The sequence below is a fragment of the Balaenoptera physalus genome (genome assembly GCF_965194825.1).
Source record: "Balaenoptera physalus genome assembly, chromosome: 9".
Lineage (NCBI taxonomy): Eukaryota > Metazoa > Chordata > Mammalia > Artiodactyla > Balaenopteridae > Balaenoptera > Balaenoptera physalus.
Genome location: NC_138888.1, coordinates 46,546,210 through 46,560,905, shown reverse-complemented (window position 1 = coordinate 46,560,905; position 14,696 = coordinate 46,546,210). Strand labels below are relative to the sequence as shown.

General features: G+C 32.6%; 1 protein-coding gene across 3 annotated transcripts in view; it reads right to left on the bottom strand.

Annotated features, from left to right (window-relative positions):
* Positions 1-14,696, bottom strand: part of HDAC2 (histone deacetylase 2) — a 42,498-nt gene that overhangs the window by 15,524 nt on the left and 12,278 nt on the right. For all 3 annotated transcript variants that reach the window (XM_082475200.1, XM_082475202.1, XM_082475201.1), the window contains exons 4-9: positions 13,277-13,351; positions 12,659-12,797; positions 10,513-10,654; positions 6,543-6,635; positions 6,353-6,461; positions 221-361 (exon numbers count right to left, since the gene is read on the bottom strand). In XM_082475200.1, the coding sequence (XP_082331326.1) occupies positions 221-361; positions 6,353-6,461; positions 6,543-6,635; positions 10,513-10,654; positions 12,659-12,797; positions 13,277-13,351 (699 nt within the window). The remainder of the gene's footprint in view (positions 1-220; positions 362-6,352; positions 6,462-6,542; positions 6,636-10,512; positions 10,655-12,658; positions 12,798-13,276; positions 13,352-14,696) is intronic.

The following is a 14,696-nucleotide window of genomic DNA, read 5'->3' as shown; positions in this document are numbered from 1 at the left end:
TATTAAAAGCTCAATTTTCACACAAATCCATGCACAAAATCCAGATGCAAGTTGTGAAATATTTCCAGAGAAAAAAATGTTTAAAAGTGAATGCAAAATGAATTCATTAAGTGACTGCTCTCTTATTTACATGGTTTTGGAATCAACTGTAATCACCTAAACATCTTTTTCTATGAATTGACAGTTCATCCAATAAAGACATCAAAATAAGAACACTTACCATTGGGAATCTCACAATCAAGGGCAACAGCAGTCTCATATGTCCAACATCGAGCAACATTGCGGATTGTGTATCCACCTCCCCCAAGCATCAGTAATGGTAAATTGAAAGTTTTTACGACTTCTACACATTTAGCATGACCTAAAACAAAGAAAATTTGGGTAAATACATTTGCACATTGTAACAGTTGGAAAAATATATTTTAAAAAGATAATACAAACAATACTTTACTCAACCAAAATGGCTTTTAATATGTGAAAATTTCTAGTTTAAAACTTCTATCAAACACCTTTTATGCAATGATATACAAAACACAATAAGACATAACTGGCTATGTTAGCAAGTGTCCCTGATCAAATATACAACTATATTAATATTAAAATATGAATATAACACATTTTATTAATGTGATATGAAGATATTATGTTCCTGTAAGGTTACCTGGGGGAAAAAATAAGTGAAGTTGCAATGAAACACTGTATAATCTAATCTAAACTGACTTTTTGTTACCACTTTCCTCCATAGACATGTACAGAAAAATTATGTAAGGCTATACAGGTTTAACTATAGGTTATCGTTAGGCAGTGGTATTACGGACATTTTTCTTAACTTATCTAAAATTATAAAATTAATATCTATTACTATTAAAAAAAACTTTAACAAATTTCTATGTGTAGAAATTTCAGTATAAAGTAAACCTAACATGAAAACAAAATATTTCCTTTGGATGTCATAGTTTAAAAAACAGTTACGAGTTACTAGTAACTTCTTATATTATCATCATCATTCAGGAACACAAGTCAATGTTTAAAGCAAGAAAAAAAATCCTTCAATTATAGAAGAAATTGATGTATGTTGAATAATATCTTGGAAAAATCAAAAGAGTACAAAGAAAAAACTACCTAAAATTCTATCATCCAAAGATAGTTTTTGAATATTCCTTTCCAATTCTTTTTGAGTTAATTTTTAAAAGCTTAATGGTATGTTTTCTTCATGTAACTATACTGTGAGCATTTTCATTAAGTAGTCAATAGTTACATTATATGCTTTGTGACCACCTAGAGGGGTGAGATAGGGAGGGTGGGAGGGAGGGAGATGCAAGAGGGAAGAGATATGGGGACATATGTATAACTGATTCACTTTGTTATAAAGCAGAAACTGACACACCACTGTAAAGCAATTATACTCCAATAAAGATGTTAAAAAAAAAGGGTATAAAAATATGTATAAATACGTGAAATTATGTATAAGGACATAAAAAGTGTAAATACATAAACATATAACATATATAAAAACATATATATATATATATATATATATATATATATATATATATAAAACAGTTACATTATATGATTCATAACCCAACTGTTATTACTGCAATTATGAAAATTCAGGTTTCTTATAATAGAGGAAAACCATTTGGGTATTTTTTAAAGATGAAACAAACAGTTAACTTAAAGATAACAGTAAAGATAGCTGGCTAAACAAAGACATTTACTTTTCTTTCATCTCAAAACCTGATAAAAATGGTTATAAAGGAATTTTTTAAAGGCTAACATTTATAAAAATGAAGAATGGGAGAGCATACAACAGTATCAATAGAAAATAAGACAGAAAGGAGACAGACAAGAGGTAAACTGACTTTAGCAGTTTGAACTGCAGCTGGCAGTGGAGAAAGCTTGGAATCAAGTTTGACATTTGGGATTGCAAATATCTTTACATGCTTTATACAACGGACATTCTATCAGTCAGCTGAAATAGAATATAGATTTATAGTAAGTAAAATAAAATGCTGTAGTTTGTGATTATGAAAGCTATTGCTTTTAAGTACAAGCATTAATAACTTTCAAAAAGTTAAGAAAACTGACAAGTTAATACACATCTTAAGAGTACATTAAGTAGATTTTAAGAAGATTGTATCCATTTTGAGGAAACAGATGGTTATCTGCACATTATTTTCAACAATACGAAACTTCTGCTTTTTGGCCACTTTTGACCTAGCAAGAAAAGGGGCAATTAATTTCAAATTGTTCAACCTAATATAAGCAGAATAGATTGATTATGTCACAATTCTAATGCTGGCTGGCATAGGAGCTATTGTAACATCAAATAAAATAGCCTTTAATATCTGTATTTAGTTATTAAATTCCATTTAGGCCAAGAGTTGTTCTGGAAAAAGTTCTACTTGAGAATTCTTCACATTTTATGAGAGAATTCAAAGCAGAACATGAACTTGTTACCTAAAAGTTCACAAGGAAAACAACTCTAAAATCATGTACAATATCCATGATAAATCACAACTAATCCACACATAATAAATTTTAAGAACTTATTAAATAAAATTTCAGATTTATTCTTATACCCTAGCAGTTCATTCCATAATGGTGATCTTTACTTTGGTCTGGACCTCTATCATACATTGATTTCAACACTTATAAGCAAAGAACAGCTCGATGTTCTACCAGATCTACAGAGGAAATTCACCCAAACAGGAACAAGTCAGAAGGCTGTTCTTCATAGAGGTAAAACTGATAGAACACTTGATCCATCTGAATATAATGTACTATTTATAAATACCGGCAATTTATTCATGAGTAAGGAGAAAACTAAGGAAATGACAAAATTGTATGGGGAAAAACAAGTTATGCAAAAGGGAAATTGAATAAGCTGAAACACGCTTTAATGTTGCTGGTGATGCCATTAACACTGAATACCATGACCAAAATTCTGGTCTAAATACCAGATTTAAATTGTAAAAATGGAAATATTGGAAGGGTGTATGCATGTGTTGGGGACAAAGTGGTGACTCCCTCTTCTTTCACAATGTAAAGTGAATATACAAGGTTAAAATTAAAAATTAAAAATAATAAAGCTTGGGAAATGGATTAGAGACCTAAATATAAGACCGGACACTATAAAACTCTTAGAGGAAAACATAGGAAGAACACTCGTTGACATAAATCACAGCAAGATCTTTTTGGATCCACTTCCTAGAGTAATGGAAATAAAAACAAAAATAAACAAGTGGGACCTAATGAAACTTCAAAGCTTTTGCACAGCAAAGGAAACCATAAACAAGACGAAAAGACAACCCTCAGAATGGGAGAAAATATTTGCAAATGAATCAACGGACAAAGGATTAATCTCCAAAGTATATAAACAGCTCATTCAGCTCAATATTAAAGAAACAAACACCCCAATCCAAAAATGGGCAGAAGACCTAAGTAGACATTTCTCCGAAGAAGACATACAGATGGCCACGAAGCACATGAAAAGATGCTCAACATCACTAATTATTAGAGAAATGCAAATCAAAACTACAATGAGGTATCACCTCACTCCTGTTAGAATGGGCATCATCAGAAAATCTACAAACAACAAATGCTGGAGAGGGTGTGGAGAAAAGGGAAACCTCTTGCACTGTTGGTGGGAATGTAAATTGATACAGCCACTATGGAGAACAATATGGAGGTTCCTTAAAAAACTAAAAATAGAATTACCATATGACCCAGCAATCCCACTACTGGGCATATACCCAGAGAAAACCGTAATTCAAAAAGAAACATGCACCCGAATGTTCACTGCAGCACTATTTACAATAGCCAGGTCATGGAAGCAACCTAAATGCCCATCAACAGACGAATGGATAAAGAAGTTGTGGTATATATATACAATGGAATATTACTCAGCCATAAAAAGGAATGAAATTGAGTCATTTGTTGAGACGTGGATGGATCTAGAGACTGTCATACAGAGTGAAGTAAGTCAGAAAGAGAAAAACAAATATCGTATATTAATGCATGTATGTGGAACCTAGAAAAATGGTACAGATGAGCCAGTTTGCAGGGCAGAAGTTGAGACACAGATGTAGAGAATGGACATATGGACACCAAGGGGGGAAAACTGCGGTGGGGTGGGGATGGTGGTGTGCTGAATTGGGTGATTGGGATTGACATGTATACACTGATGTGTATAAAATTGATGCCTAATAAGAACCTGCAGTATAAAAAAACAAACAAAACAACTAATACTAAACTTTCATTGGGTTATTTGCATGGAAATATGTTAATATAAATGTTTCAGACATTACATGAAATTTCTAAAAATCTTATATTTGTATTTGTATGGAAATATGTATGGAAATATGTTAATATAAATGTTTCAGACATTACATGAAATTTCTAAAAATCTTATATGTTCTGGTATAATGTTATAAGTAATAATCCTAGTTATTACTTTAAAATGTATATCTCAGAAATAACTAATTTTCTTGTCAACTGCATTATGAACTTTCATCAAATCTTGAACCGTGGTCATTTTTAAGTCTTTTGTCATTTACAGACAGTTCTGGGTGTACTCTGATGATTTTGCAAATATGTTCCTATAAAAGGGTTTCATCTTCAAGAAATTCATGGAAAAGACTCTGACAAGTACAGGTTTCTGGTAACTGACTGTACTGCTGAACTGAATGAATAAACATTTTCAGAACTCTAATGAAAAACTGATGAACTCATAAAAGTGCTAACAAAAGATCAAGATGAAAAAAAAAATTAATTACATGGGACTGAGTGAACTGATGAGGATGAGTATAATTTTTGTGACTTTCTGTCTGAATTAAAAAAAAAAAAAATCCCACAAGGACTCAGAGGCAGAGAATATACAAATCAATTTTCACTGCAAAGTAAAGGAGCTGTTGCAGTGGAGGATTACTGGACTGAATGTCAATATTATGACATAGTATGAGTGTGTTTCATGTTTGGTAATTGCAATCATTGTTGCTTTTGTTGTGGTCATCCATGTACAATGCTTGGTGTCAGTCTATTTATCTCTTGTAAAAATAAAAAAAAATAAAAAAATAAAAAAAATAAATTTCTTTTTATAAAAAAAAAAAAAAATAAAGCTTGGGGAATTCCCTTGTGGTCCAGTGGTTAGGACTCTACACTTGCACTGCCAAGGACCTGGGTTCAATCCCTGGTCAGGGAACTAAGATCCCACATGCTGCATGGTGCAGTCAAAAAAAAAAAAAAAAAGAAACAAAAGCTTGCATGTTATTTAAAGAAAGGGAAGCACCAAAAGAATCAACAAAAATTGTTGAAAATTATGCTAAGTGTAATATGTGGAATCAAAAAAACAAATGAACAAACATTACTAAACAGAAATAGTCATAGATACAGAGAACAAACAGATGGTTGCCAGAGAGGAGGAGAGAAATGTATGAGGGAGATTAAGAGGTACAAACACTGAGTTAGAAAATAAATGAGTCACAGGTATGAAATGTACAGAGTGGGGAATATAGTCAATAGTAATATAATAGTTTTGTTTGATGACAGATGACAACTAGACTTAGCATGGCGATCATTTTGAAATGTATAGAAATATCAAACCACAATGTTGTGGACCAGGAACTAACATAGTGTTGTATGTCAGTTATATTTCGAAACAAACAACAAACAAACTCATAGAAAAAGAGATCAGATTTGTGATTACCAGAGGCAAGGAGTGGGGGGAGGGGAGATTAGATGAAGACAGTCAGAAGGTACAAACTTCCAGTTAAAAGATAAATAAGTATTAGGGGTGAAATGTACAACACGATAAAGATAATCAACGCTGCTGTATGTTATAAATGAAAGCTGTTAAAGAGAGTAAATCCTAAGAGTTTGCATCACAAAGAAAAATGTACATATTTTTAATGTATTTCTTCAGTGTTGTACCTATAGGAGATGAGTGCTCACTAAACCTACTGTGTTAATCATTTCATGATGCTGAAATCATGATGTTGAAGTCAAATCATTATGTTGTACATCTTATGCTCACATGGTGCTGTATGCCAACAACATCTCAATAAAACTGGAATAAATAAATAAACAAATAAATAAAAGTTTTAAAAAAAGAAGAAAATCGCTGCCTTGGTTGGTATTGCAACAAGCCTTATGAAACTACTCATGTATGAATATATACATAAATTTGACAAAATAAAAGATACATGCATATGACAAAAACCCATAAAAAACACAAAACACATGGTTCCCTGTTAAAATAGCAGGTAAAAATGAAATGACAACTTCTATGAGAAGTTCTTAGGAAGAAAAAAATTTTTTTTCCTGGAATATCACCCTTCAAATTGCTTACCTTTGACTGTCAAATTGAAGCAACCAAGTCTATCACCGGATAGTGAGTCTGCACCACACTGTAGCACCACAGCACTAGGTTGATACATCTCCATCACTTTTGAGATAATCTATGTACAAGGTAACAAATGTTAATGTCTCTAAAAAACATTTTAGAATTCCTTTCCATTTTTGAAAATAATAATACTTACAGGCTTAAATATCTGCCCATATGATTCATCATCTATACCATCTCTCATTGGAAAATTGACAGCATAGTATTTGCCTTTTCCTGCACCAATATCCTAAAATACATAGTTAAATAGATCTGAGAATATATCATAATAAAAAGTTTGAAATATTTAATTATTAAAATATTTTTAAAAGATTAAAAGACTAGGTAATAAAACCCAATTCTTAATTCATCTAGTAGGCTGAGAAAGGAAATAATACAGAAAAAGTGCATATTACAACATTTATGGATGGCTTTTAAAGCTGAAAAGAACCAATTCCACTTAATCTGTAATGATTATTTTGGGGAGAAAAGAAATTTAACACAGTTAAAGGCAATTTGAAGTTAAATATTACTCAAGAAATTTGTCATAAACAAAATACACAAGACAACTTTATAGGTAAAACTGTAGGAAATATAAACTCTGAGCCAAAAAACCCTGCAGGACAATTGTCTCTAAAGTAGAATCCTTCTTGTGGCTCACAATCTGGTATGAGTTTACTTATAAGACTTTCTTGAGGGGCTTCCCTGGTGGCGCAGTGGTTGAGAATCTGCCTGCCAATGCAGGGGACACGGGTTCGAGCCCTGGTCTGGGAAGATCCCACATGCCGCGGAGCAGCTGGGCCCGTGAGCCACAATTACTGAGCCGGCGCGTCTGGAGCCTGTGCTCCACAAGAGAGGCCGCGGTAGTGAGAGGCCCGCGCACCGCGATGAAGAGTGGCCCCCGCTCTCCGCAACTGGAGAAAGCCCTCACACAGAAACGAAGACCCAACACAGCCAAAAATAAAAAAAACAAAATAAATAAATAATAAATAAAAATTTAAAAAAAGAAAAAAAAAAAAAAAAAAGACTTTCTTGAAGTTTTAACAGTTGCAGACTAAAGCAATGAAATCTGTTCTTTAATTGAGTTTGAAATAAATTTTGTTTCTATTTGTTGAATAAGTACCACTCTAGGCATTAATACCTCCCAAAAGAAGCAAAGGAGAGAAATTGAGAGCTGGGTTCCAGCTACACACACACACACACACACACACACACACACTTACTTAAAACATACATACATGTATTATATATACTTATTTATTTGTATATGTTATGCATGTGTATATCTATGTATATGTTCATACAGATATATACACACATAAACAGTTGACCTTTGAACAACACCAGGGTTAGGGGTACAGACCCCCATATAGTTGAAAACCTGAATTTAACTTTACAGTCTGTCCTCCATCTCCATGATTCTGCATCTGCGGATCAACCAACTGTGAGTTGTGTAGCACTGTAGTAATTATTTATTGAAAACAATCTACATAGAAGTTCAAACCTGTGTTGTTCAAGGGTCAACTGTATATTCCTAGAAGATACGGTAGAGACATTTCTGCAAAACAGTGCTTTAACTACAACATCAAAGGATTGGGGGTAACTGATTCTTACATGTTTTAAATTACAGTTGACCCTTAAACAACAGGGTTTGAATTGTGGGTCCACTTACATGCAGATTTTTTTCAATAAATGTATTGGAAAATTTTTCGGGAAATTTGCAACAACCTGAAAAAACTTGCACATGACTGCAGTCTAGAAATATTTTTAAAAATTAAGAAAAAGTTAGGTATGTTATGAATTCATAAAATACATGTAGGTATACATATACAGAATATGTTAACTGACTTTATATTATCACGAAGGCTATTAAGTATTTATGCTTTTGGGGAGTCAGAGTCATATGCAGATTTTCAACTGCACAGGAGTCAGCGCCCCGACCCCTTCATTCTTCAAGGGTCAACTGTATAATGTCTCAATATATATGAATCTTTAGAATTACTAATACAAATACATGTTCTTCCCTTATCTCTCATGGAACGGTCTCAGCTTGAATCCATTTTTTTTAAAAAGCATAGCTTACTCTTCAATATTAGAGTTATTATGATCCAACTTTCAATGAAAAAGCATGAAATTACACACTCACTCCTACAATTTTTCTTAAAGAATCTAAATTTTTATATAACTAAATACAAACTATACACATGTGGACAAACTTAAAGAACTGTAAATCCCTAGACTTCTGCACTAAACACACAGTTGGAATACATGTTGACGACACTAAGATTTCACAATACAGAAAGTTGGTCAGCACTTCTCACTCTAGCTAAAGGCTGGTAACTCAGAACTGTGGCCTTTGTTGGACCAAGTTTTACACCTTCCATTTCTTATTCCACAACTACTACTTTATCACACCTTCGGTTTTTTTCTTTCACCTAGACTACTGATCTAATAAATGCAAGCATAGTTCTAACAACAATCTAAGCTTAGACTAGCCTTCTTTTCTGATTTAGAATGAATTGTCAGGTAGAAAAGGTAATGTTTATTAAGTTATACTCAAGTTTCACGAAAGTCCAAACATAACTGCACATATAATGAAGCAGTTGATTTTAGTTTCCTAAATTTGGGGGACACCTTTATAATATGCAAAAGGGAAAAATTTTGACATTTTATACAGGGAGTATAAAATCCTAAGAAAAGAGATATTGAAAGTCATTCTCAATCTTTTTAAAACACATATTCTCCAATATTTTCTAACAACTTCAAGTACACTGTTAGAAATTAAAACAGAGGCTTCCATTTGCTATTTCTGAGATTATCAGAATTGTATTGCAAAGACACTATCTTTCTTTAAGCTTAAAGCTGGAAAGCTTTTGCTTAATTTCTACCAGAGTGCAATGGTTATACACAAACAAATTCTACTGGTTTAGAACAGTGGTTCTCAAACTTTAGTGTGCAGAAAAGAATCATCCAGAGTTCCTAAAGTCTGAGAATATGTGCTTCTAAGTTGTCAGGTGACAGTGATTCTGCTAGTTTAAGGATCAATCTTTGGGAACCACTGGTCTGTAAGACAAGACCAAGTGGGGAAAGTTACTGAATGAGCTAACACAGCAAGAAAGAACTGAAAATATAAATTATTTTAAAAGCCACATAATTTAAACTGAAATAAATGAAACAAATGACCTCTTACCCACTTATAGATAAAGAAAGGTTTCACCATCTGAATTCTTACTGAAAGAGCACAACCTTGTGATCGAATAATTAAGTCATATATTTGAAGACTACTTTAAGGTCGCTCTAAACTTTCGGTTGTTAAACTATAAAGACATACCACAGATCTGAAAAACAACCTTAACAAAACAGCTTGGAACTAATGTTGAATGCCATGCCAAAAGAAATCTCCCATATAATACAGCTAAACTAAAAACAGCGGTTTAAATTTCGGAATAAACTTCAACATGTTTGTAGTTTGGTTCAAAAAACCAAACCTCTAGTGGAGCAAAAAAAAAAAACAAAAAAAAACTAAACAACTTCAAGAGCACCAAATGAAAGAAGATAACAGAAATACAGAAATAAATGCACTTAATGTAATAGGCAGGCGGGATAAGCTATGATATTCTTTCTCTCCCCAAGGCGGAGGGGAGGGGCGGGAGAGAGAGAGAATATACATACATTACAAATTTCAGAAGCCTAAAGAAAAAAAGGGATTAAAATTAGACCAATTAAATAAAGACCAATCATAAAAGGAGGGCAGTACAAGAACCTTAAAAAGACTCAATTATTTTATTCCACCAATCTTTATATTCAACAGCAATACAGGCTACCATCAAGTAGGTTTTGAAGATTCAAATTGAACATCAAGAAAACTGCTTCATGCTTTGTGGATGTTCAAAAATATTTATTCAACCAAAGAAAAAAGCTCAGCAAAAGAAAGCCCTTTAAGTTCTCGTTGAATGTTTGCTTGTAGTCAGCAAAAGTGAATTCCAACAAATGTTATAGCATATAAAATGACTAATCCTTCATACAAGCTTCAAATTAATGACTCAGAAAAACATTAGTTCAGGTGTAAGATTACTAACCTCCTAGGTTAATCTCATAATATTTATTCAGACAGAATTCAGTCTTACCCTCAAGTCTCCTGTTCCAGGAAAGTATTCCCCATATTTATGGAATGATACAGTCATTACACGATCTGTTGTATAAAAAGCTTCTTCAACACCATCACCATGATGTATATCAATATCAATATATAAGACTCTCTGATGATACCTGAAAACAAAACCTTAAGTAAGTTTTCAAAAAGGTTTTGAGATGGGAAAAACCACCATGGATTCAGGAAACCTATTTTTGAGCTCCTGCATTCCAGAATGTTTAATCCCCTTTCTTTTCTTTACTTCCAGCCTAAGACACCATTCAAAGAGACCATCCTGAAGTTACAGTTTGAGCCTCAGACCTTTAAATCTTCCCTTTAAACCCAATCTAGGTGAGAAAATGTATTTACTCTGTGAAATCTGCCCTATTCTGCTTTAAAAACATAGTATATGTTTCTGTACATTAATAACTGAAGATTATACCTTACTTAAGATTGTTACTTTAAAACATCTCTCTAGCATATCTTTAGTATTATAAAATAGGGTTTGGCAATCTATGGTCCATAGTCCCAATTTGGACAATGGCCTCTTTTTGTATAGCCTTTTGAGATAAGAATAGTTTTTAACATTTTTAAATGGCTGAAAAATACAATCAAAACAATAATTTCGTGATATGTGACAATTAAATGAAATTCAAATTTCAATGCCCATAAGTAAAGTGTTACTGAAACATGGCCATGCTCGTTTGTTCATGTATTGTCTATGGCTTCTTTTTTATTTCAACTGAATGCTTGTGACAGAAACCACAAGTGGTATTCTCATCACATCACAGTGCTGCTTGGAGAACTACAAATCTCAGTAAAATTCAAATGCATTTTAAGAGCCACATGTATCACCATACTGGACATCTTATAACCAGTGCATACCCATGTCAAAACAAGAAACAAGGAAAGTGAATTTCATATATCATCCTTTCAAGGCACAATGAAGTGAGGATTATTATGGGATTAGATGGCAGAGCACTGTGTTTATTTTACAATAATACCACAAACATGTTAAAAGAATACAATGCAGGCTGCTGACATTACTGACTAAGCACTCACAAGAATATCCTCAACTAGCAGGAAAGCAACATTCAGAAACTTGGAAAATAAAAACCAGAATGTCTCATCATAGACTTTCTTAAAAAAAGAAAAAAAAAAGTGTGAACAAAGTTAAGTGTCTGAGTTGCTCATAAGCTGTTTCCAATAGTCAATTAATTAAATCAAGTTTGCACTAGTTGAAGAAGTGTGTCCAGAGAAACTACATTAAACCTGTTAAGACTGTTAGCATGCAGGCAAGAACTGCTACTCAGAGATGAAGACACAGCAACCAACATGAACAGTGAATTAAAAAACAAGGCAAATGATTTCAACGGGTTTTGCTTGGCTCTCAATTAGTCAATTGATACAGATCATTTGTTTATTGAAGGAGTCAATACCTAATTTTAAGTAACTGAAAAATTAGCCTTTATAAATAGTATGCATGGAATAACTTCAGGCAAGAACACTTTCAAAGTTAAGAAAACACCAATTTGTTACAATCTGAAGTAGAATCTGCTAAGATGTGTTTTAACTAATGAGGGTAAAAAATCTAACTTTGTAATCTCCAAAATCACAAATACCGCTATAGATATTGCTCTCAAACTGCAGTCAAGAATAACTTTAACTCCTTTAGTAACTTAGATAATTATATCCATTAGCACAAAACCCCATTCTATGTGGAAGCTAGGCAGTTAGCTGGTCTCATTCAATAGGTAAACAAATTTCCTTTAACATAGGTTTCAAATTTTTGCCTTCAAAGGTTAAAACTTACAAAATGTTAGAACATAAACTTCTAGGATCATGTCATTTTTCATTAATTAAAACTATACCTCCAATCTAAATTGTCAAACTACTCCTAATATTTTTTAGAAAGGTACTTAAAGGAGCCTCAAACATTGATATGTACTTCTCATTCTTAATAATCCAAGGACTGGGCAAATTTCCTGTATTTTTACAATGGTTTGGAATGAATCCACAGATGATGATTCACCATTAACTATTTTCAACCCACTGTTCACTTTTTTTTTTAAGCCATAGATTTTTATTGTTTTAAATAAAACACTTTTTCATAGGAAAAACATCAACACAAATTAACTTACTTTAGTAATTCAAGGATGGCAAGCACAATATCATTAACATAACAGAATCCTGATGCTTCTGATTTCTTAGCATGATGTAATCCTCCAGCCCAGTTAACAGCCATATCAGTTTGTTGTCGGTTTAACTTCACAGCCCCAGCTAACAAACAAGACAGAGGAGACTTTTAAATGTTTAAGATAAAAAATTAGTATAACTAGACAAAAGCCCTAGTGGAAAGAGTATGCCATGCATAAGCAAATAAGCAGAAGAGTATAAAACCATAAAAGGATCATTATCAAGGGCACTAACAGTTTCTCCTTAGATAACTATTTTCCTATAGTTGTGATCTGATTAAATAAGAGCACATAGATGGAAAGGAGTAGTGACAATGGTAGCTAGAAGAAGTCTCTAAGTGAAAATGCAACTGAAGTAAAAAACTGAAAATTAAAAAAAAAGTTTGAGACATTATGATCCCAAAACATGGAGGGGGGCCCAGTTAAAGACAACTGTACTCTGCTATAAACACACTTTTTGTTATTAAAATCCGCCACTATTAAAACTTGTTCTAAGCAAATAACCCAAAAGATACATACCAAGTTTAAATCAACTTTCAAATTTGACCAAATCAGGACACTTACCAACTGAACCACCAGTTGAAAGCTGACAAAACTCAAAGAGTCCATCAAACACTGGACAATCCTCTCCAACATTAACTGTGGAAGATGGATTTCATTAATTTCAATTCATTCTGTGAATTAATGAAAGCCTTTTCTTACAAAAACTATTTCCTACAAATAATGTATGTTTGATGCAATCATAAAACATATACAGCACAGCAGTAATCTAAAGTTTGCAATTTTATCCAAGGCAGTTAAAGTGCTATATGTGAAATACCACCACCAATTCTTAACATGATTATTTGTGGAATATGTCTGCTTTACTAACAAGAAATCAATAGCTATCAAAATATAAAAGGTATTTGGTGTTATTTAATTAAAACATGGGCTTAAATTTTCCAGGCATTTCTCCTTAAATATACGACAGTAAATTAATCAAAATTCTAAAAACTTTAAATAAGTAACTTCAGTTGCTTTATGATTTACATTCTTTAAAACTCCTTAAGTACACAGAACATCCAAAACTTTGAAATGTATTTTAATGATTACCAAAAAGATGTAACAGTTGGTTCCCTACATCCATGGTTAGCATTGATCTTGAAAGATGGTAAGAATTAACTACGCTCATGACAGCCAAGATACAGAAGAAATATTTAAGGCACAAGGAGACAACACATGCAGATATACCACACATCACGACATATTTAGTTCCTTAGTATTGAATGAAAGAGGAACTAAATATGTTGTGATGCATATAACCCATTCTCAGTTTCTCCTCATCCCTTAATTTATATCCTCTTCAAAAAAGGTTTATTATTTTAGATAGCTTTGTACATCCTTAATTTATTGACACTATAATGAATAAATTTTAGCTTCCTGCTATTCAAATATGATCACAATCTTAATACAATTCAGTATTATGTAAATTTTAAACCAATCCTGTTAATTCATTTACCTTAGGGCTACCCATGACTTAATCTAAGCCTGAATCCCCACTGAAAAAACAGGGACAAATAATATCTATTTATATTATAGCATTTTATTGAATCAAATGAGATAATCTGTGGTAGAAATGTACATGAAATTCTATGAATTTATGAGATGTCTAGCAACTACACTTAATTTAGTATTATTGAAATTGTTCTTTTTTAAAAAAAATCATTACTGAAGTCCATCAATAAAAACATCGATGAGAATGAATTCCAGTATCAAGCTTTAAAAGACACTGTTCCAGTCATTTTAGAATGACATTTTGCATTCCATCTTCAAGTCAACCAATCTCTAATAATAAAATACCTTTTATCTACAAAAGAGAACACTATGTAGAAGACAACCAAAAGCTTCACTAATACAACAAAGGGAAGTACAAATTATATGTACAATTGTCCCTTGGTATCCACAAGGGAGTGGTTCCAAGACCCTGAAGATACCAAAATCTGGA